The sequence below is a fragment of the Rhizophagus irregularis genome, chromosome 9, assembly GCF_026210795.1.
Source record: "Rhizophagus irregularis chromosome 9, complete sequence".
Taxonomy (NCBI): domain Eukaryota; kingdom Fungi; phylum Glomeromycota; class Glomeromycetes; order Glomerales; family Glomeraceae; genus Rhizophagus; species Rhizophagus irregularis.
This window is the reverse complement of record NC_089437.1, coordinates 2,137,016-2,159,048: the sequence shown is the minus strand read 5'-3', so window position 1 is coordinate 2,159,048 and position 22,033 is coordinate 2,137,016. Positions and strand designations below refer to the sequence as shown.

The 22,033-nt window shown below is 24.0% G+C and overlaps 2 protein-coding genes across 2 annotated transcripts; both read right to left on the bottom strand.

Moving 5' to 3' along the window:
- Positions 1-2,584: 2,584 nt before the first annotated feature.
- On the bottom strand, positions 2,585-5,219 carry OCT59_029527 (uncharacterized protein; the record flags this gene model as incomplete). The annotated part of the gene is made up of 4 exons (XM_025318579.2): positions 2,585-3,068; positions 3,154-3,256; positions 3,343-4,801; positions 5,172-5,219. 4 exons carry the CDS (start codon positions 5,217-5,219, stop codon positions 2,945-2,947), a joined length of 1,734 nt encoding a protein of 577 aa, XP_025175691.1. The 3' UTR covers positions 2,585-2,944.
- Positions 5,220-19,138: 13,919 nt separating this feature from the next.
- On the bottom strand, positions 19,139-21,538 carry OCT59_029526 (uncharacterized protein; the record flags this gene model as incomplete). The annotated part of the gene is made up of 6 exons (XM_025318580.2): positions 19,139-19,758; positions 19,825-20,099; positions 20,177-20,415; positions 20,481-20,639; positions 20,714-20,842; positions 21,074-21,538. 6 exons carry the CDS (start codon positions 21,536-21,538, stop codon positions 19,565-19,567), a joined length of 1,461 nt encoding a protein of 486 aa, XP_025175692.1. The 3' UTR covers positions 19,139-19,564.
- Positions 21,539-22,033: the final 495 nt, after the last annotated feature.

Here is a 22,033-nt window from a genome sequence, read left to right as displayed (position 1 = left end):
CCAGTTTCATAGTATTCAAAAAAAATCTCAATATACCGAATTTCATATAAAAATTCGGTATAGTGTGTAACGAACTTTAATTGATATACCATTTATTATAAAAATAAAATAATAATAAATAAAATTTTGATATTACCAAACAGTCTGAACTGGTTACATAATAAACAGATTCAGTTAGATTATAATTAAACAACAAAATTTTTTTTCTGTCTTCAGACTTTTTGACCACGTTATTATGAACAAAAAAAGAAATGTTTTTAACTTTTGGAAAAAAAAAGAGTTATATTTACTAGGGGTGCATAATGAAAATCATGTATCAATTGAAATTAATTAATTACATGTAATATAAATCTGATATAATAAATTGATAAATTAAGTAGCAATTTGGAATCAATCAAAAGCACGTATTAATTCTATATGTTAATTTTTTTTACACCTGGAACATACCTATTGATTACTTTTTAATAAATTATGTATATATATTGATATAATTAACTAAAATGACATCAATCGGTAAGCTACTAAATAAGAAAAATGAATAACAATAGGTTAATCTAACAAGTAAATAAAAAAAAAGGATAACAATAAGGTTAATCCTATTGATATCCAATTGCAAATGAATAGGTACCCTATTGATAACCTTATTCTGTATGATTGGGGCCATTTTATAGTTACCAATCGGACACCCTGCAAAAATAAATAAAAAATCGGGGACCATCTAGGTCCTTTTAGGATAGCCTAGATAGTCCCCAATTTGGCAACTTTCGACCTGTAAAGATAGGTCACCTTCAGATCTAAGATAAAAATTATATATAAAATTTTTTGCAGATCTTACTATACAGAAAATTTTATATTATATTGTTATAATTTTTTTCCTTTTTAACTACTAATTAACCAATCACAGGTTGAAAAGTGAAAAATCAGGCATTAATCAGTCACCAATCGGTCACCAATCAGGTAGCTGGTTGGTGACCGATTAGTGACTGATTAGTATTTTCGCTAAATATCGTCACCAATCAGGCAGTTTGCTAACTTTTGATCCAGTGGTCAGAAAAATATGAAATATAGCTCATTGGAATCGTCTCAACAAGACGAATCTAATGGTAGTAAAATCGTATTTCTAGGATTAATAGTTAATAAAAAATTAAATAAAATATAAATGATACATTTTTATTTTTATATTTTACTTAATTTCTCATCATGTATTAATCCTAGAAATGTAATTTTACTACCATTAGATTCGTCTTGTTGAGATGATTCCAACGAGCTATATTTCATCCTTTTCTGATCACTGGGTCAAAAGTTAGCAAACTGCCTGATTGGTAACAGTATTTGGCGAAAATGCCAATTAGTCACCAATTAGTCACCAACCAGCTACCTGATTGGTGACAGATTGGTGACTGATTGATGCCTGATTTTTCATTTTTCAACTTGTAAATAAAATTTAAGAAAAAAGTAAGGTAAAAATTATTAGTAAAAGGTTAATTTTTTACAGTAACTTTTATTATAAGTAAGTGAGGTCCTTTAATAACACAAATATTTCTTTTTAGAATTGGAATGATATTTTATCACATTACATAAATTCTATAATCATTTTTTTATTATAATCAAAAGATTAATTCAACCACCTAATATTAATTTATGAATTATTATGATAGATACATATATGTCTGAAATATCTGCCTGATAGCAGGTCCTATTTAAAGGAAAGAAAAAGAATAATATAAGAAAACTGATATAAAGGACTCAAATGATGAAACAAAATTTAATACTATCCAGAAATATGATTATTATTCTGTCTAAAGTCATCATTAATTCTGAATACAAATACTATCTATGTTTTGCCCATAAATATCTGTTTCTCCATTTGTTTAATTACTGGATCATCAAGCATTATTATACTTTTTATAGCACTAAGTACAGTTCTCGAAGTACTGTATCTCATTATGTAGTACAACAGGTAGGGTTAAAGGAGCTAAATAAATAGAAATACTATTCAATAATTACATCTAAAATTGGATTATTAGTCATTATTCTGCATAACTTTTCCACATTTTCTAGAGTAATTGAGTAATTGTGACATGTTAAAAAGCATGAAATGAAAGAAGACCAAATTTTTTTATGAATCATCATATTTAATAACATCAAATTTATTTATTTATTTAAGAGTTTAAGAGTTTTAAAAGTTTATTGATTGATTGATTTTTTTTTATTGCGTAATTAATAAATGGAAATTATTACTGAGGTGATCATTGTAAATAAAATCAGGGACATTCTTAAATCTTACTACTAATGATTTTTAAATTGCGTAATGGAAATAATGCCAGAGTATTACGCTTGAATCCTGTTATCATTACACTTAAAGGTTTTATGAGAAATTTATTTATTTATTTAACATAACATGATAAGATAATTACATGAATAAGAAAAATTCTATAAAGTAAAATCTGCGAAATTGCACAACTCGAAAGGTGATACAAAATGTCTGGATGTCTGTCCGGCACGTGACCTTAAACAGCACTTCAGACTTTCCGTTTCCTAGTTTTACAACCAACATAATGGAAATACACGATTATAATTGTAGTATTATATGATTATCACTTGATCACAAGACCGAATTAAAAAATTATTGTTTTATGTATACATATATATATATATATTACAAATATTACAAAAAATTTTTATCCCTATATACTAAATAATTCTTTTGTTAATAAATTAATTATGCTTTAATTCATGATAATATAACTTTTTTTTTTTTCGAAAAAAGTATTTTTCCTATACTAAAAAAAACAAAATAATTAAATAATAATTCTTTAAAATAAGTGTACATGTATATAGTATAATACAAAAATAAACAAAGTGGACATGATTTTATCCGTATTAGTTTAAAATATAGTCCATATGATTCCTAAATTAGAAAACTACAACTAAAAAAAAAATCTTATTTTGAATCTTTAAAACAACTTTCACATACTCTTGACCATACACCGCCCCAATCCTCGATACCATCAGGAAACAGTAGCATGGAATAGGCGCTATGTGTACTACAAAATATATTACCACATCTATAAAATGAGACAAGACAAATGAAATTACGTAAGTTAACAGTTTGAATAAGAAAATGATCGATAATTTCAGAAATCAATTTACCTCCGACAATGATGCCTTCGATTCCATAAATTAAATTTAACACTGCAACCAGCTTGTTGACATATTGATACCTCATCATCTTCAACCCATCGACTTGCTAAACCTAAAAAGAACAAATTTATAGATTAGGATTTTTATATTTATTAAATAATATAGAAATGTATGTTAAGTAATATTTCGCCTACTTACAAAAACGTGTTTGATGTCGAATTCGTTCTTCGTCCGTAAATAATGTTATTGGATTTGTACATGACTGACGACGTGTCTGTGGAGGAGATAAACAATATGAAGGTATTAAATCTTCCACAGAAGCAGTAGAATTGTCATTTGAGGAATTATTTTGCAAAGAAACATTCTTTATATCGACAGAAGATTTTTGAGCATGTTTCTTTTTAAGTTTTTCACCATTACTTAATATACTGCTTGCGGACAAATGTGAAGAACTATGTTTATGTTTTCCAGTACGTTCTTGTCGTTGTTCATTCTGTAATTTATCCATCTTTATTTCTAATTCTTTTAATAATTTTTCCATGGAATCAATAGTACCAACTTGATAATTAGCAACAGCTTCACATTCTCGAAGTTTCTCTAAATATTCACGTTCTTTTTCTTCCAAAGTTCTTTCAATTTCTTCTTTAAAACTTAATAATAAACGAAAATCTTGTTTAGATTTTTCCAGTTCAACTTGGAAATATTCTAATTCTTTTGCCTGTTGTACACAATTGTTCATAATATTTGTATATTCTATTGGCCATTCAACATTACAATTATTTATTATACTAATATCCTCAGAAAAATGAGAAAAGTCCGAATTGTCACGTGTACCCATTTCTAAAGATAATGTTTCCATTTTAGCATTTAATAATTCATTATATTCCATTAAATCATTAGTACTACACTCTAAAGTTTTCGTTACTTCATATCTAGTTTCCTGATATTGTTGTTCCAATTGTTTTTTTTCATTTAACATTTCCTTATGATCTTTTTGTAAACCTTCTAAAGAACTTTTTACAACATCTATTTCCTTTCGTAACAATGATACCTGTTTAGCCAATTGATTATTACGATTATTTCTTCTATTATCACGAACATCATCACCACAAGTTGAAGAAGAAACGGATAAAGTTGTATCAGAGTCAGAATCAGAACAAATATCATCATCTTCCTCATCATCAAAAGCCATACTTGTACGTTTCTCTATACGTTCATTATAGAAAGCGGTTAATGATTTATTCATACTCTGAGTACTTTTATTACTTTTTGTACTACTAAAACTTGTTGTCCTTGATTCTTTTCCAGATAAACCATTAGAAAAATTGTGGTGATAATAGTCATGATGACTATTATTTATATTATTATTATAAGATGATAACAACATATGTGAATGATTTTGGTGATGTGCTTTATATTCTTGTCTTGAAGGGGGCGTCATGGGAATTCTTAAATTATGTTGAGTGTCAAAAGCTAATCTAGGAGGACGCGGTATTGTACGATTTGAAGAAGCAAGTTTATTATCTTCAAAATATTCTTCTGTACTATTATCAGATGTATCGTCCAAGTTCTCATTCCTCCTGGGAGAACGGACCGCTTTTACGTTTACAGTTGAGGCTAGTATGTTACTTGAACTATTCGATCTTCTTCTTTGTCGCTATTAAGAGAACCGAAGGAAAATAAAAAAATAAAAAATAAAAAATAAAAAAATATATATATATAAATATATGGTGAGTTAAAAGGGGATTGATTTAATTTTTGTTCTTTTCGAGATATATATAAATTTTTTCTATTAAAATAAGTAAAATAAAATAAAATAAAATAAATGAAATATTTCGTTTTACTTAATTATTTATATTATGTTTAAAATAATAATATAAATAATTACAATAAAATAATATAAAAGGGATATTAATAGTAACGATATAAAGGGGGGGGGGTGTAGTGGGGTGGAGAAGAGAGATATGCAGATGATTACGATAACGAATAAAGTTTTTTTTTTCCAAGAATATAACAGAATAACTTACCGATGAAGTAGGATGAAATGGTGTAAGAGGAGATATCGATAAGTTCATAGTAATATAATATTATGAACTATCAAATATAATTAGTATTTTAAAGTATATAAAAAGAATGAAAAGAAGGATAAAAGGAAAGAAAGAATGTTAATGAAATTTCCCGTTTTTTTATGGATTTTTTTTTCCTCGTGTACAAATAATATTTATAGTCCTACTAAATACTGTGTAATAAATATAACTCTTTAAAGATATTATATGTGAATGGTCAAAAATTTTCTAAAAAAGATCCGATTTTAATCGAATTTTATATTTAACTAAAACTGCACAAAAAAAATATGCAAGAGAAAAAAAAAAATTAAAGGAAAAAAAAAATTTTTTTGCGCTTTTATACTTTAATTGACAAAATATACAGTTTTATTGTATTATTTTAATAAAGTTCGATTTGCAAAGGTGTTACCTTTGAATTGTGTTACTCCTCATATGAATAATAAATTTTTGAAAAAAAAAAAGGGGATTACCTATCCGAAGCGGGACAAAAAAAAAAAAAAAAAAAAAATCGAAAATCGAACCTCGAAAAAATCGGAAGAATGGCAAAGAAAAAATATTTATTAGACTATTACCCCATATATTAAAATAATTAAAAACAAGTTTTAATACCTCATGGCGTCCATGGAAATTCTCACCATTTACTTGCTTGCTTATACATAACAGCAAGCACGTCGAAATGATGCTGGGAAAGGACCGAAAGAAACTTGTTATTAATTTTATAATTTCCATAAATATCAATAATAATTATCCGATATAAATTGTGGCTCATTGTGGCGCGCGTATAATTTATGCGAATAATCGTCATAATACTTACATTCTTGGTCTAAGAATTAAAATATGCATATGAAATTAATTTCGGACTTTTGCCCCAAAAATTAAATCATAATTTATAATTTTTTACTTTTGAGAGACCACGCGCTCAAAAAAAATTCTTTCCAAAGAAAAAGAAAATGTAAATGTTTATGTTTAGTCAATAAGAAATTACCTAAAAGTAATATCATATGCCAATATTTATTTAACTAGATTTGATTCCTTGTATGACAATGTGAAATACGATGATCTTATTTCTATATTTCTATAAATGGAATTCAAATAAAAAAAAAATTTCATTTTACCAATAAAAAAAAATATATATATATAAATGACGAGAGAGATATATTAGATATATTAGATATATGATGCAATCTATACTACGTAGTATACGTAACAGCGTAGCAAAGAGTAATCAAATAATTATAAATTATTTTGTGCAATGTTTGTAAAAAAAATAGGTAAATATTTTGATGATTATTTATTTACCTATATTCATTATAGAAAATGAGAAACATTCGCAGTATGGTAAAGTAAAATATTTTTAATTAATATATATAACAATGAATTATAATATTAATATTATTCTAAAAATTCTTCTAAAGGATGAGAATCAACTTTTTTTCATGTGAATTAAAGTTTTAAAAGTTTAAACTTCAAATTTCAAATTTGAACTTGAAACTAATAACCGCAGTATTACTGATTAAAAAAAACCAATAATTACCCAATTTTCGAATAAGTACAAATTTGGAAAAACAACTAAAAAAAAAAAACTAAATTTGGTCAAGATTTACAAAAACACTAACCAGTTAAGGTAAGATGTTAAGTTTATTACATGTTAAGTTAAAGAAGCGATTATTTATTAAGAATTTAACTCAGAAGGTAAAATTTTAAAAAAACTCGCTTATATAAATTTATTCAATTGCATCCAAAAAAAATACAAAGAAATCAGGGAAAAACGAATATTCCGAACGAGGTTTGAAATAATATATTCATTATATATTGTATATATGTAATCATTACAATGCATGAAATAAGTCGGGTCACTAAATAAATAGTTTAGATATTCGAGTGAGTTTATACATACATGGTAATAAAGTGCAATAATATTCCCAGTACTAATTTACCAATTAGAAAACTAAATGAAAAAAAAAAAATAATTTTTCTTTTTTTTTCGATGCAAAAAAACAAACGGTTAAATACATAGCATAGCATTACATTACATTTTATGGATTAGTTAAGTTTTTTTTTGATTAGGTTTTTAATGGCGTAAATAAATATGCAAAAAGAAATAAAATATGTATATAAAAAGGAATTTTTTTTTTAAAAAAAAAACTTTAATATACCGTAAACGAGGAAAAAAAAAACGTGCCTTATAATAAGCCAACTGGCATCATTGTTTTTAACTTGTGAAATAAAACCGGGAAAGATGATAATGTCGTTCTTACATTTGAAACATATTGTTATATTACTTTACGAGCCACTTTGACATCTTCAACAAAGGCTTGAAACAAAAAAAAAACAAGGGTGGCGAACTCTCTTGTGTTCCCTTAAAGGTACTCCTTGTCCATATTCTTAATCTATTTAACCAAAACTATCGTATAATGGTCACATGTTCACGCCAATCCGCAAATCTTGACATAAATTCCCGTTTCATAACGTAAAGTTTGTGCAAACTATCATTGTGTGATACAAAATCAATTAATATCCCAAAATATTCAGCCGGAATTATGACTTTGCCAAATTTCCAAAGTTATGATTCACGTGTCCTTTCTAGTAACGTTACATACCTAGAATTATTTACGCCGTTATTAATTATTCACTTTAATAATCAATCTGTAAACAATTAGTAAATCAATTTCCTATAATTCATCGTACGTTTCTCACTTTACGAAATTTACCAAAAATAAAATCAATGTATCCATTCACATTGATACTTTTACGCCTCTCTTTTGAGTTTCAATGTCTGCTTTCTTTATCATTTGTGAATAAAAATATATATATATATATATATATACATATCTCTAATATCTAAGCCCGTATGCAAATTGAGTAATAAACTTGTACTTCACTGATCTATGATAATCTATTATACAAATACTTTGTAGCTTAAAAAGCACGCTTTCTTACATTTTTGTTTACTCTCACTCATTATTTTAAATTTATCCGGAATTTTAATTCAATTGATTCTTCGTAAAATAATTTTTAGTATAAACAAAATAATAACAATGAACGGAATAACTTTATTTGAATTTCACCCAGTAAAAATTATTATATCTGATGATTGGGCTAAATCAAATAGGCGTAAATAAGGATCATTAGTTTTAGGTGTTTCAAAAATTTACTATATTTTTGAAATTTTTTAAACGATTATTCTGTAAGATAATGCGTTAATCCGTTCGGAATTTTCGGAATTTGATAAAAAAAATTTCGCGTTATTCCGATTAATATTAATAATGTTATTAATTTAAAACCGCATACGCGAAATCAAAACAATTGTACATCAATTACTAAATTTGATCCGTTAAAAAATTATGTGTTATATTTGTAAATCACATGATTTCTTCGCAAATAAACGCCATTACATAAAAGTGTTGTCCTTAAAAAAAATTAAAAATAAACCGGGGGTTCAGGGTTCTTGTAACTGTATTAATCACGTGTCGATTACTTTTAAAAAAACTTATTTATATAGGGGGTTTAGGATAAAGAATCTCGACCCCCCGGTTTAAGATAAATTTGTCCAAAATGAAAATGTTAAAATAATTCACATAAAAAGTAGCCGGTGTTAAGTTATGTAATATTTATTTTACGGATATCAATGATTTTCACGGCGCAGCTGTGAAAATCAATCATAGTTATTGAAATATCACCCGAACCAGTTCGGATGATATTTTAACCACCATACCTAATAATTGTGTTATTTATTATGCAAACGTCCAAGATCATGTTCCATATGAAAAGCATTGTAAACATGTGATAATTAATCTATATGACGTAATGCGTAAAAATATCATTTACGCAATCTAAAAAATATCAGTATGTTAAAAACAACATGATCCTATTTGGCAGCATAATAAATTAAAATAAGGCACTTTTATTTAATAAACTTTGCAAAGATAACTATTATAAGTATGTATTTATTTTAATACTTTTTAAAAGTTGTAAAAATTGATTTAGAATTATAATTTTTTTTAAAGTTTAATATTTCAGCTGAATTTAAATCTTATTTAAATGCTAAATTGAAATTTCAAGTTATTATTAATTTTAGGTAATTTTAGTAGTTAGTACAATAATTAATATTAAAAGTAAATAATAAATATAATATGATCTGTTTATGCAATTCTAATTAAGATTAATAATTAAATATATTTTAAAAATATATTGTATATAAATTTGATGCAATCTCATCTTAATATAACTATGCTTATTTACATATACTAAACTTATAAAAATAAGAAAAACAAAATATATATAAGAACTAAGCATTATGAAACAAGACTACTTCTCTGAAGAAAAAATCAACCTGTCACCTAAACAGCTAAATGATTATATTACCATTACAAACAATAATACAACCAAAATTTTTAGGCGACTGTCAAGATTTACCTAAAAATTTGCCCAATGACCTTCCCAATAAAATACTGAATCATTCCATTTATTCCAATTAGTTTTACTACTAAAGTTTTCTTTTCAATGTTCTCCTTAACACATTTTTTACTATTCGACTTCATTTTTTTATCTTTACTACTAATGTTACATTTTTTTTCTTTCTCTATCTATATCTCATTTCTGGGCTGTATGCTACAAATAGTACACATATATAGATCTTTTTTTATTAGCTATATGTATATACTATCAGATACAGAATGATAAAACCATAAAAATAATTCAATAAAACAACATAAATGAAATCTATATATTTTTCTTTTAAATAAAAATTTGCTATATATAAATATTATCAAATATAAAATAATGTAAAAAATAAAAATTCAATAAATACTACATCTAGATATTTTTTTTTTTAACTAATAGTTCTATATAAAATGTAATATTATCAAATAAAAAACGGTGTAAAAACAAAAAATAATTATTCATTTTTTTTTAAATTCCTGTATTCAAATTTATTTTAGAAATCTATACTACCTGTATAGGACCCTGGACATCTTTTTTTTTTCATTAAGCCAATCGAGAATTTTATTGATATTAATGTAATGGTATGAAAGTATAACTTGATTATACATGCATGTTCAGTACAAAAATACTTATTACTACAAAAATACTAAATTATAAAAGCTAGCTAATAGAGTCACTAAAATTTAAAAGCTTGCCTGCTTAAATCAAATGGATTATATAAAAAAGGATAAAACTTACCTAAAAAAGGGCAAACAGGAAAGAAGACTATAATTAAAGAATTAGAAACAAATAAAATTTGTATTAATTAAAAATTTATCATATTCTAAATAAAATTGGAAAATATCTAAATACAATTCATTAAAAAAAAAATTAAAAATTATATCTAAAATTTCCTATACTAATTATTGTTAACTAAACATGTAATTTCAAAAAAAAAAAATTTTTGTAACTTAAAAAATTCTCCAATAAGATTATAATTCCATCCAACCTGTATAAGACCTTCAGTTAGTATTAATCTTTCCATAGGCCAAATGTAGAATTCTTCAAGTTGTTAAAATTTTAACCATTAAATAATTGACATCACGATGTTAGTTAAAGTAATTTATTAATAATATTTATTATTAGCACTTATAAAATATAAGGTATGATGGTAAAATGCATTTGAGTATTTACTTAAAATACTAATAAAATGCTTAATAAATTAAATGGTTAATAAATATTAAAATTTAGTACTTATTTAATATATTAAGCATTAATTGCTTAATAAATATAAAATTTTAATGCTTATTAAATATTGCTATTCAGTAAACATAAGGTTTCAGTTGGTCTAACATCGTAATGGTAGCATATCAAAAATTTTGATTAATAGCCAATCATTTCATTATTTCATTCTTATTTCAGCTTTCCAATTTTGATTGATCATGTGATTTTGATGTAAAAAATTTCCACCAAGCCAACTTTCAGAAAAAGAAAAAACTTTTAAAAAAGAAAAAGTGAAAGATACGGTTTATTCAAAACCAATATAAAAGCTTTTTTTATTGCTAAAATAAGCACAGCTAAATAGATAACATCACGAAGTTTAACTAAATGGGAGTCTTATATTTATCAAATGGCAGTATTTGATAAGTATTAAAAATTTGTATTTATTAAGTAATAAAAAAATAAAATACTTAAATAATGCAATATTTTATTATTTATTAATTATTAATTTTTTAAGTATTTTTTTAATACTTTAATTTAACATTTATAGATACTTTTTCAATGCATCTTGTATTTAATAAGTGCTATTTATGAATATTAGTAAATACTTTGATAAACACTATGATGAAATTAATATCTACAATAACATAAAGTACTTTTCTTATAAAACTCGTTAAAAAAATTTTTTTTCATTTTTCAAAGAAAATTTTAAAAAAAGTTTTAACAAAACTAGTATATAGTTGAGTAACTTTGTTATATTTCTGGATATTAATAACTGCTAAACCAAGGGTGATAAGTTCAAGGAGTGGTATAAGTTTCTTTTCTTTTTTCAAGTTAATAAACAATTAAAAACTAAAGATATTTAACAAGTACTGTGCCATATTAAAGAAAACAAGAAAAAGGAAAAGAGTTTATAGAATTCCAAACATCATATATATAACTCACATTTAAGTTTTAGCAAATTCAATCAAAATTAGGTTAAATTCATAATTTTAGATAAAGCAAATTAATTGAAAATTAATTAATAGTCATAATTAAGAGTTTTAGTAAATTGTGTTGATTTTACAAAGTCATATTTTATATTTAAGCAAATTGATACTTTTTTTAAAATTTAACTTATTCTTTTTTTTAACTTTTATAGATAATATTTTTAAAAATATTAGTTTCAAGGTCTAAGTTATATTTTGACCAAAATTAAGTATAATGCCAGCCAAAATTAAGCATAATGCAGGCCAAAAGCTATTTGGTTAGTTTCGCAACATTTTATTTTTTAATAATTATTTATATTTAATTTATTATTTATTATTTTATCTATAATCTACATATTTTTAATTATAAATTATAAAAATTAACAGTTTAATTTATATTAATTAATTATTTATTTATTGATAATAAACAAAAAAGATTATTAATTTTAGTAAATTGACAATTAAATTTACTGATTTGAATTTTAGCAAATTAGTATAAATTTAAAATATGATAATTTAATTTTTAGCAAATTAGGTCTATTTTAGTAAAAGCAAAAAGTGCTAAATTCATGCAGATCAGTTATGAGTTATATATGTGATATTTGGGATCCTATCTGTATTACTATCAGTATATTTAGGGTTTTATCAAAAGTTAAGAAAAAGAAAGAGTAAAATAAATCAAAAAAGTAGAAATTGCAAAATATAAGTAATATAAGCACAAATAACAAATTATTTAATAAATATATTCATGTAAGATAGATTGTTTTTTTGACTATATATAAAAACCCATAAAAAATTTTATTAGCGATATAATTATAAGGTAAATTAAAAAAAAAAAGGGTTTGTTTATTTATATTAAAAATATTATTTTCTTATCAAAAGTTATTTTTTTAAGTAATTGACTTATAAACAAGTTTTTGCATTAATAAAAACTTGGCAAATTATATTTTATAAAGATTTAGAAAGTTAAACATGTCACATTCATTATTTATATATATTAAAATCTTAAAATTTATTTATATTATGTATTTTATTCTGTTCTACAACTTTTACTAAACTCTTAAAAAAGGTTTAGAAAACCAATTTGACTTTACATATAGATAAAATCTTACTAATAGTTAATTAATTAATAATTATTTATTTACATAAAATTACACTAATAACCTGCCATTTTTTTTATTTTCACTTAAAAAACATTAATAATTTTATCCTTTAAACCATTTTATGGGCAAATTTGTCCACAATTCTAAATTAGAATAAATGATGCTATAAAAATTCTTTAATTTTGGCCAGATCATCACATAATTTTGCAGCCAAATTGATTTACATTTTAGCTATAAATTGGATGAGTTAGATATATATGCAGTTGATCATTAAAATTGGATGAAAAATTAACCTGCAAAAATAGTATTAAAATTTTTATATAATAAAATCTAACTTTTCTTACCATATTTTTTCTCTATTTGAATATTTATTATAACTTTTTATTTCATTATAAAAATTTTGCATTATAATAAACAAAATAGAGATAAAAAAAATTAATTTTTATGAGTATATAATTAAAATGTATAATAAAATTTTTATTAAGGTTTTATATAAAGTCAAAATCCTACTTTTAAACATCAAAATTATATTAACAAAAGTTGTTTTTCATACCAAATTTGACCAATGGGTAATTTTCAATTTTCTAATATATAATTAATAAATGATAATAATTGCTGCACAATATATAATTTAAACTATCTTAAAAAAAAATTTTATTAAAATTGCTTTATTTTTCATAAAATTAGATGAGAGTCAAAATTTGGTAAAATTGCAGGCAAATTTGCCTGTAATAATTTTATTAAAAAATATTTAAAAAATTTTATATAGAAAAATTTTTATATTACTAAATTACATAGTTTTTTTTTTAAGATTTTTAAAAGAAAAATACTAGATATATATTTATTGTAAAACTGTACATATGGGCTGATTTGTTTACTTTATATTAAAAAGTTATTGAATTGATTTTCACAATTTTTGTTACTCAAAATTATTTTATAATATCAAAAAATCATCTGATTGATGATCACTTGACTAAATAATAAGTTGAACAAAATTTATATTTGCAAAACTTAAATTATTAAATATAAAAGAGATATAAAAAAACTCATTTCACTAATAAAAAATCCATTTCTCATATATATGAAATTTTTAACATATATTATTAAAAAGTAAGTATATTTTAATAAGATATAAAGTAAAATAAAAATTTATATAGTCTTAATAGCTATAAATGTTTATAAAAGTATAATAAAAACATTATATAAAAGATGGTATCATAATAGATATTTTCAAACAATAAAAATAATTACTTTACAGTAGTATTCCGTATGAATCAAATTTTTCTTCTGAAATTTGATTTGATTCGGATTTAATTCAGATTCAATTTGACCTTCAAAAATTATTATCTTAGGATCTAGTGATCCAATTTTAATAATGATTATCAAAATTGGACTACTAGATCAAAAGTTATTCGCAAAATATGTTTTTATTATTCAGGAGTAATCAGAATTACATCATATCACAAATCGATTTGTGCAAAACACTACTTTACAGAAACTCCAAAATCATAGCAATGGCTTAATGCGCAGTAACTGCATATATGTAATTTCTTTACAATTACATAATGTGATCACTATGTATTTATAATGCAGTTATTGCACATTAAGCCATCACTATGATCTTGAAGTTTCTGTAAAGTATTTTATATCAGAGTTTGTATTACCATTTTTAGATGCAAATATATCAAGATTCACTAATCCATTTTCTGTAATTTTAGGCTTTTTGAAATTATCTTTTTGACACAAATTATAAATCTAAATTACTATTTACTATACAGTTATAATAGGTTCCCAATTTTGTCAATTTTTAAAAAGCTTTTGTTCTAAACTTTATAGGCGAAAAAAAAGCTCACTAATTGAATCATTAAATCTAGAGATATTTATATTTAAAGTTGAGGTATGAACTTTTTAATATACTTAAATGCAAATATCTTGGAATTCACTTATCCGTTTTTTATAAATTTAGGCTCTTTGGAAAGCCCTTGATCTAAAATAAAGCTCTAACTGGTCTGGATCTAATCCAGCAATCCAGACCAAAAATTATAATTAGTTCAATTTGGGTTGATGCTTCAATCCAGACTAAAATATTTAGTCTGGTTCAGTCTGGTCTAGGATTATAAATCTAATCTAAATTGAATTAAACAGATTGGAATTGGACTGGACCAAAAATTTGCCTGTATTTTAATTTTATAATTCTTGGTTGTGCAATGCTTCTTGCATGTGTAGTTTTGTTTAAATGCATGTTCATTTTATGTAATATTAGTGCGTAAAGACGTATAATTTCCTTATATAGTATATACATTACACAAAACAAATATAGGCTTAAATCAAAGCTACACATATCAGGTAGTTCATTACAGAGCCAGAATTATGGAATTAGAATACAGTTATAATTTTGGTAAAAATTTTAATTTTGGACATGTAATATTATAACAGCCAATTAGAATTTCATTTTTTGTTATAGACTGAATTCAAACCAAATTAAATAACTGGTCTTGATTCTATCCAATTTTGGGTTATCTTTTTAACATAATTCAGATCAGGCCGAAATGAAGTAATTTTTTAGTCTGATTCTGGATTACTCTTCAACCTAAACTAATCTGAACTATTTAGAGCTTTAAAGAAAATTAAGCGAGCCAAGAAAATTGACAAGAATTTAGGCGGCTTAGCTGATATTAAATCAATGCTAAGAAAATTAAGAGTATCTTAAGGAATTCCATATAGAATGATCAGTGAGGCTTAGTTTTAGGAGTGTAGTAATTATAGGGTAGTTTTGTTATCAGCTTTAACCTTTATATTTTCATTTTGTTTTTTGTTATTTGTTTTATTTCTTTTTAGTGCGAAGTGTCATTTGACACAAATATACCTAGACATTCTTATTGCATAGTGGAAGTAGAGAACTCTCATCTATTTATTTTCTGTACAGTTTAATGTTTAAATAGGGTTTCGACCAGTTATATTATAAATAAAAAAATATATATACTGTATATCTAAATAACCTGATATTATACAGTTAATTTTAGTTATAATGTACTGGAATTTTGTTTTATTATTATATTGAATTATAATTTTCAAAACTAATTTTTTATAAATATTACGGTAGATTTATAAAATACCCTAAATTTGTCTGTTATGTTAAATTAAATAAATATTTGACAATATTTTAGTTATTAAATTTCCCAAATTTATTAGTGAACAGACAAAAATGAATCCTAAAAATTTTTTATACTCCAAATCTTGCGTCTAATCAATTTTTCCATTACTTAACCAATTTTTTCAGTGTTAAAGATGTGTCATATTTGACATTTTTTAGGAAAAAAGCTTAATATTTCTGTAAGCCAATTTTAATTCCCGAGAGCGTAGCAGGATTTTTGCCAAATTTTATAAATCTGCCGCAATAATAATTTTACTAATAAAACATTATATAATACATCTGAACTGAACTTAATTAATTCCTATATATCAGCTATATAATAACTTTATACTTTCTATAATAAATGGTTTAGTAATCATTTAGACCAATTTTATAATGCTAGACAGAATTACTAGTAATTTTTTAAAATTTATATTAAATGAAATTATAATTTTAGCCAGTATTACAATTTGGCCTAAATTACTTATAAATAAAACTAGCTAGTCAGTTTAATATATTATAATTAAACTTTCTGAAACAAAAAATTCATTATATTTAGAATTGACTGTATATATATATATTATATACATGATATCTATATTACAAATATTAGTATTCAATATATTTATAATTGCTGCATATTGTATTATTATATATATCATATATATATTTTACACATATTTAGTATTTGATATATATCTAATAGTATTGATTTTAACTTATATAAAAAATTGCCAATTAGATAGTATTTAGTATTATAAAATTTAATTTTAAATACCATATATCACAGATTATAATATCTTTCTATGATATATAGTACTTCTAAAAAAGTAAATTTTCTTTTTGAGTGAAGATCACCCACTTATTCAAATTTTAATATTTCTCACTTTGTAATTTGCATATAAATCCTCTGTAAATTTTTAAAAATTTTTTGATTGGTTAAATTTTATTAAATATATAATAAACATACTTAGATTATTTTTGCATTAAAAATTTATAGCAATTTATTAATTTTTAATAAATTACATGAATCATTAATTGAAAAAAACAAATTCATACTATTTAAAATACTAAATTTTTTAATAAGAATAACAAAAAAAATGAGTTATAATAATAAAGAAAAGAGAATATATAATAAAAAAAGAAAAAGAATGAGGGTGAATGAAAAAAATAGAGAAAGTGAAAGGAAATAAAAGAAGTAAAGGGAATTAAAGAAAAAAATGAAATGGAATAAAGGAGAAGTAAAAGAAATAAAAGGAAAAAGATCAAATGGAAATGAAGAAAATGAAAAGAATGAAGGGGAGACGAAATGGAGTAAAAAGAAATAGAAAGAATAAAAGGTAGTGTAAAGGAATAAAAAAGATAAAGCGGGAATGAAATAAAAATAAAAGAAATGAAAGAAATGAAAGAAATGAAGTAGAAATAAAAAAAAATGAAAGGAATGAAGAAAAAATAGAAAAAAGAATAAAAAAAGCAAAAAAAACAAAGAGATGAAAAAAAAAACAAAAAATGAAGAAGGAATAAAAATAAGATAAACAGAGAACCTAAGTAAAAACCAAACCCATAAAATAAAAGAAAAAATAAAGTTAGTAAGAACTAGTAAGAAACAAAAATTACATGTAATAAATAAACGAAAACAAAAAAATAAAAAACATACTTTAGTAATTGTAGAGAAAAACTGAAAGATTTAAAAGAGTGAAATACAAAATGTAAGAAATGAAATATAAAAATGAAATAAAAAATTAATTGCAAAACTAAAAGAGTTAAAGAACCTAAAAAAATAAAATAAAATTAGTAGGAAACAAAATGCAAGAAGCAAATGAAAAAAAAAAGAAAACATATCTTAAGTACTGTGCAAAGGAGTGAAAAAGCTTAAAGAAAAAAAAAAGATTATCTGAGTATATTTAAAAAAAATAAACATAAGAAATGATTAGTATATTAATTAGCCAATAAGGTAATATCACTAGGTAAATTATATAAAAATATATAAAATTATCAGATTAAATCACTTTAGATAAAAAATTGTTAAATCACCCTGAATAGAAATTAGTTATAATCTAGTTGTAATATATAACAATATTTTAATTATTTTATAAGTTTTAAATACCTTTTATATCAATAGTAAAAATTTGTATAATAGAAAAAAATATAGGATTAAACTTTAAAATATCTGGAATATAATATATAGTAATTATATAAAATTTATTTATAGATATTATAACATTATAATAGTATTTTTATTTTTAAATTCTACTGTTTATACGTTTAATCAAATTAGATTACAATTGTTTAAAATAAAAAAAAAATGCAAATTAATTATATATTATATAAGCTAATTTGAATAATATCATTGATATTAATTTCAATTAATATGAATTTACTAATAAGTAATAGGTATTTTTTTTTGTGATTAAATAAGCTTTAATTAATAGTAGAAGTAATAAATTTAAAGTTTTAAAATGTAAAAGAAATTAATTAAAAGAAATTAAGAATATTTTAAATAAATAAAAATATTCAACAAGATTAATTTTAATTTCAATAATAATAATTAAGTGATTTCTAGTTAATTTAATTTATATATTATGTTATTTTTTATATTTCTGGATATTTTAATATTTTTATTATATAGATATATTATATATTTTAAATTTTAATAACCAGATTTTCATTATTAAAAAAATATATATTGAATTAATTTAGATAATAGAAATTCTATATATATTTTTAAATATTAATAAAAAATATAATGAAACTTTATTGAAACTTATCCTATATTACTACCTTTAAAATCAGATTCAATTACTATAAGAAATTACTTTTTATTTAAATAGAAACTCTAAAGTCTAAATTTTTTAATATCAAATGAATTTTAACTAAAATTATTAGTTTATTGATTTGTTTTCAGTAGTAACAATTACCAGTAAACAAATAGAGAATAAATAATAAAAATGCAAAACAGATATTGGTAACAAATTTTATGATGGCTACATAATAAAAAATTACATATATAATAATATAAAATTTTATAGTACCACTGGTGAAATTTAGTAATTTCCAAAAAATAAAAATAATTTTTTTTTTATATAATATATCTGATATATATTTATATATAAATATATATATATTTTTTTTAATTGGAAAAGTAAAATAAAGTATGAAGTAAAACAAAATAAAAATATAGTAACAATCAGATTACTATCAAATAAATGAAATTGTTATTAAAAATGAATAAAAGAAAGTTATGTGAAAAATCTATTTACAAGTGATATAAAAGGATTCTAATCCTATACTTTAAATTGGTTAATTTTGTTCCAGTATTTAATCAAAAAAAAAATTTTTTTTTCATTATAACCGAAATAATTTATATTTATGAATGAATATATATCAAATAAGAATGAGTTAATCTATTAACTTTGGCAAGAATATCATTACCAAGTAAAATTTTTCTTAATAAACATTTGAAAAAATCCAGTCTTGTACTTTGTCCAAAAACCAAGTATAGCACACTTATACCCTCAGAGCTTGTACAGTGTTTCCAAATCCAATTGCTACCCAATCAGGACATTTGCAACTCCAACTTAATTGACAAATTTCATTAGCAGCTTTATAAGCCAAGATTGGATCCTGGTTATATCTATTAACATTATTATGAGACATTGACATATTATTTATATCCCAAACTAGTACTTGAGAATCGTCTCCTGTAAAATAATATTAAATTTAATTATGGAAAAAAAATATTCACTCAGATAGTATATATTACTAACCACCACTACAGAGATATCCTCTATGGTTTGGTGCCCAATTGACGCAATTAACAGTTGATGAATGGCCTCTTAATTCTGCAACGGGAACACCGGGAACTCTTACATCTAGTATCTGAACATCAGTAGAATCCATATGGAAGGTAGCCAAATATTGAGGCTCAATTTTGTTAAAACATAACCTAAGCAATGCAGTAGACTGTGTTTGGTTAGATGCATTTACTTGTGATGGATGTGGCATTACTGTTTCGTATATAATTGTAGAATGTTCTAGTGCTCTATTAATTTGAAAGAGAAAACAAGAAATGTTAAATTTCCTTTTAAAAATAACAACATTATGAGGAATAATTCTAACCTCAAATCGAACATTCTAACACTTCCATCTGCACCAACACTTGCAAAGACATCAGTCGAGCTAGTTGCAAATGCTACATCATAAACTTCTTTATCATGAGCAATAAGCTGCGTCTTTGCTTGTCTTGTTTCAACATTCCACACTGTGCATGTCGTATCAATGCTTGATGTTACTGCTAGTGTTGGATCGACTTCATTCCAATCAAAGGATGTAAGTGGAGCATTAAAATCAGCTTTCGTCTATGTTAAAAAGTGTTGTTATTAATTTTTATCTAAAATCTAATTTTAAAATATATTAGCCTTACATTAGTTAATATTGATTTGTGATTTAATTTTTTTTGTCTAAATCCAGTGTGACTATTAGCGCCAATTGTATTGCTTGCATTATTTATTTCATCCGTAATTTCCCACAATCGCAAGTGGTCAGCAGCTGTTGCTAATAAGTCAGGAGTATTTAAACCTCCCTAAAATTTATTTAAATTTTAATTGATCAGTTTAGTTTGAGCATGTTTTATATGGTCAATAAAAAAAAACCAACCCTGAATGGCTCCCATAATACTTTAGTAATTGGATAATGATGATCTGCTTCAGCGATTTTTACAAAGTCAGTATTAGGAGTTCGAACGTAATCATCATAAGCAAGCTCGGCAAGCGTAATAATTTGTAGCTTTAATAAATAAAGTAAAACATTAGTATGAAATCCAGAATTTCGACATGTCATTATATTTTTATTGTTGTAAAAACGTGTTATTAATAAAACACAACAGGAATTAGAACCTGTTGAATGTTGTGTTTAGATAAACATAGTTTAAACGACCTCATTGGAATTATATTATGACATTGGGATAAAATCAATGATCATTCGCTATCAGAAAAGTAAAGTTCTGACAAAACGAACCTTATTGGAAAATTCTTCAAGAAAACTTCCCAGGGCAAGCCTAAATGATTTTTCGCCAGGTCGTTTGGACCAATCTAAACCGTACACAGGCCATGGAGCTTTATATTCATACATTTCTTTTTTAAGTAAGCCATTTGCGACATCTGGACGTGTTCTAGGTGCGCTACCATTCATATCCGGAGGAAAAGGCGTTAATGGTGGCGAAGTAGGAGGGTGAGCAGGTGGTGGATGAGGATGCGCTGACGTTGGTGGATGATAATGTGGCAAGGACTGTTCTGAAGATTGTTGTAATGTGGGTTGAGGATGATATGCGTTACGAGCTGTTGGAAAAGTTCCAGGAAGTGCTTGAGCTGTTTGTGGCGCCGGTTGAGATGGACGAGATGAGGAAGAAGTGGTGGGCTGTGGAAGTGTTTCTGGGTAATATGAATTTTGGTAAGCAGTTCTTTGAACTGAAGGATGTGTCATTGTAATATTGTATCAAATATTTCTTTTCAAGAATTTTGAATATATCAATTATTATTTCATATGATAGGCTAAAAAATCTATCTAATGATAAGTCCAAAACTAAGTTTTTAGAAGAAAAAAAGCGAAATGAAAGAACACAAAATGAGTTTTATAGATAAATTTATCGCAAAAGAGAATCGCTACAATCGTGAACAAAACTCGAACAAAAAGATTTTTCTCAAACACACGTTGCGGTTAATAAGTTTTAATCGTTCACTAACGTAACGCCTGGTTATAATTATTAATAACACGAAAATGTCGCGCTTAAGAATTAAAGAACTAACTAATTCACTCGACAAGGAAGAATATAATTATATAATTAATTGGTTTTGTGTAAAAAAAAGGAGTTTTTTTATCTTAGACGTCATTTTTTTACTATTCTGTGCACCTTGTACACTGCATATGTTCTGACATCACCTTATGTCAAAAAGTCGTCTTTTCTTTTTTTTCTTTTTT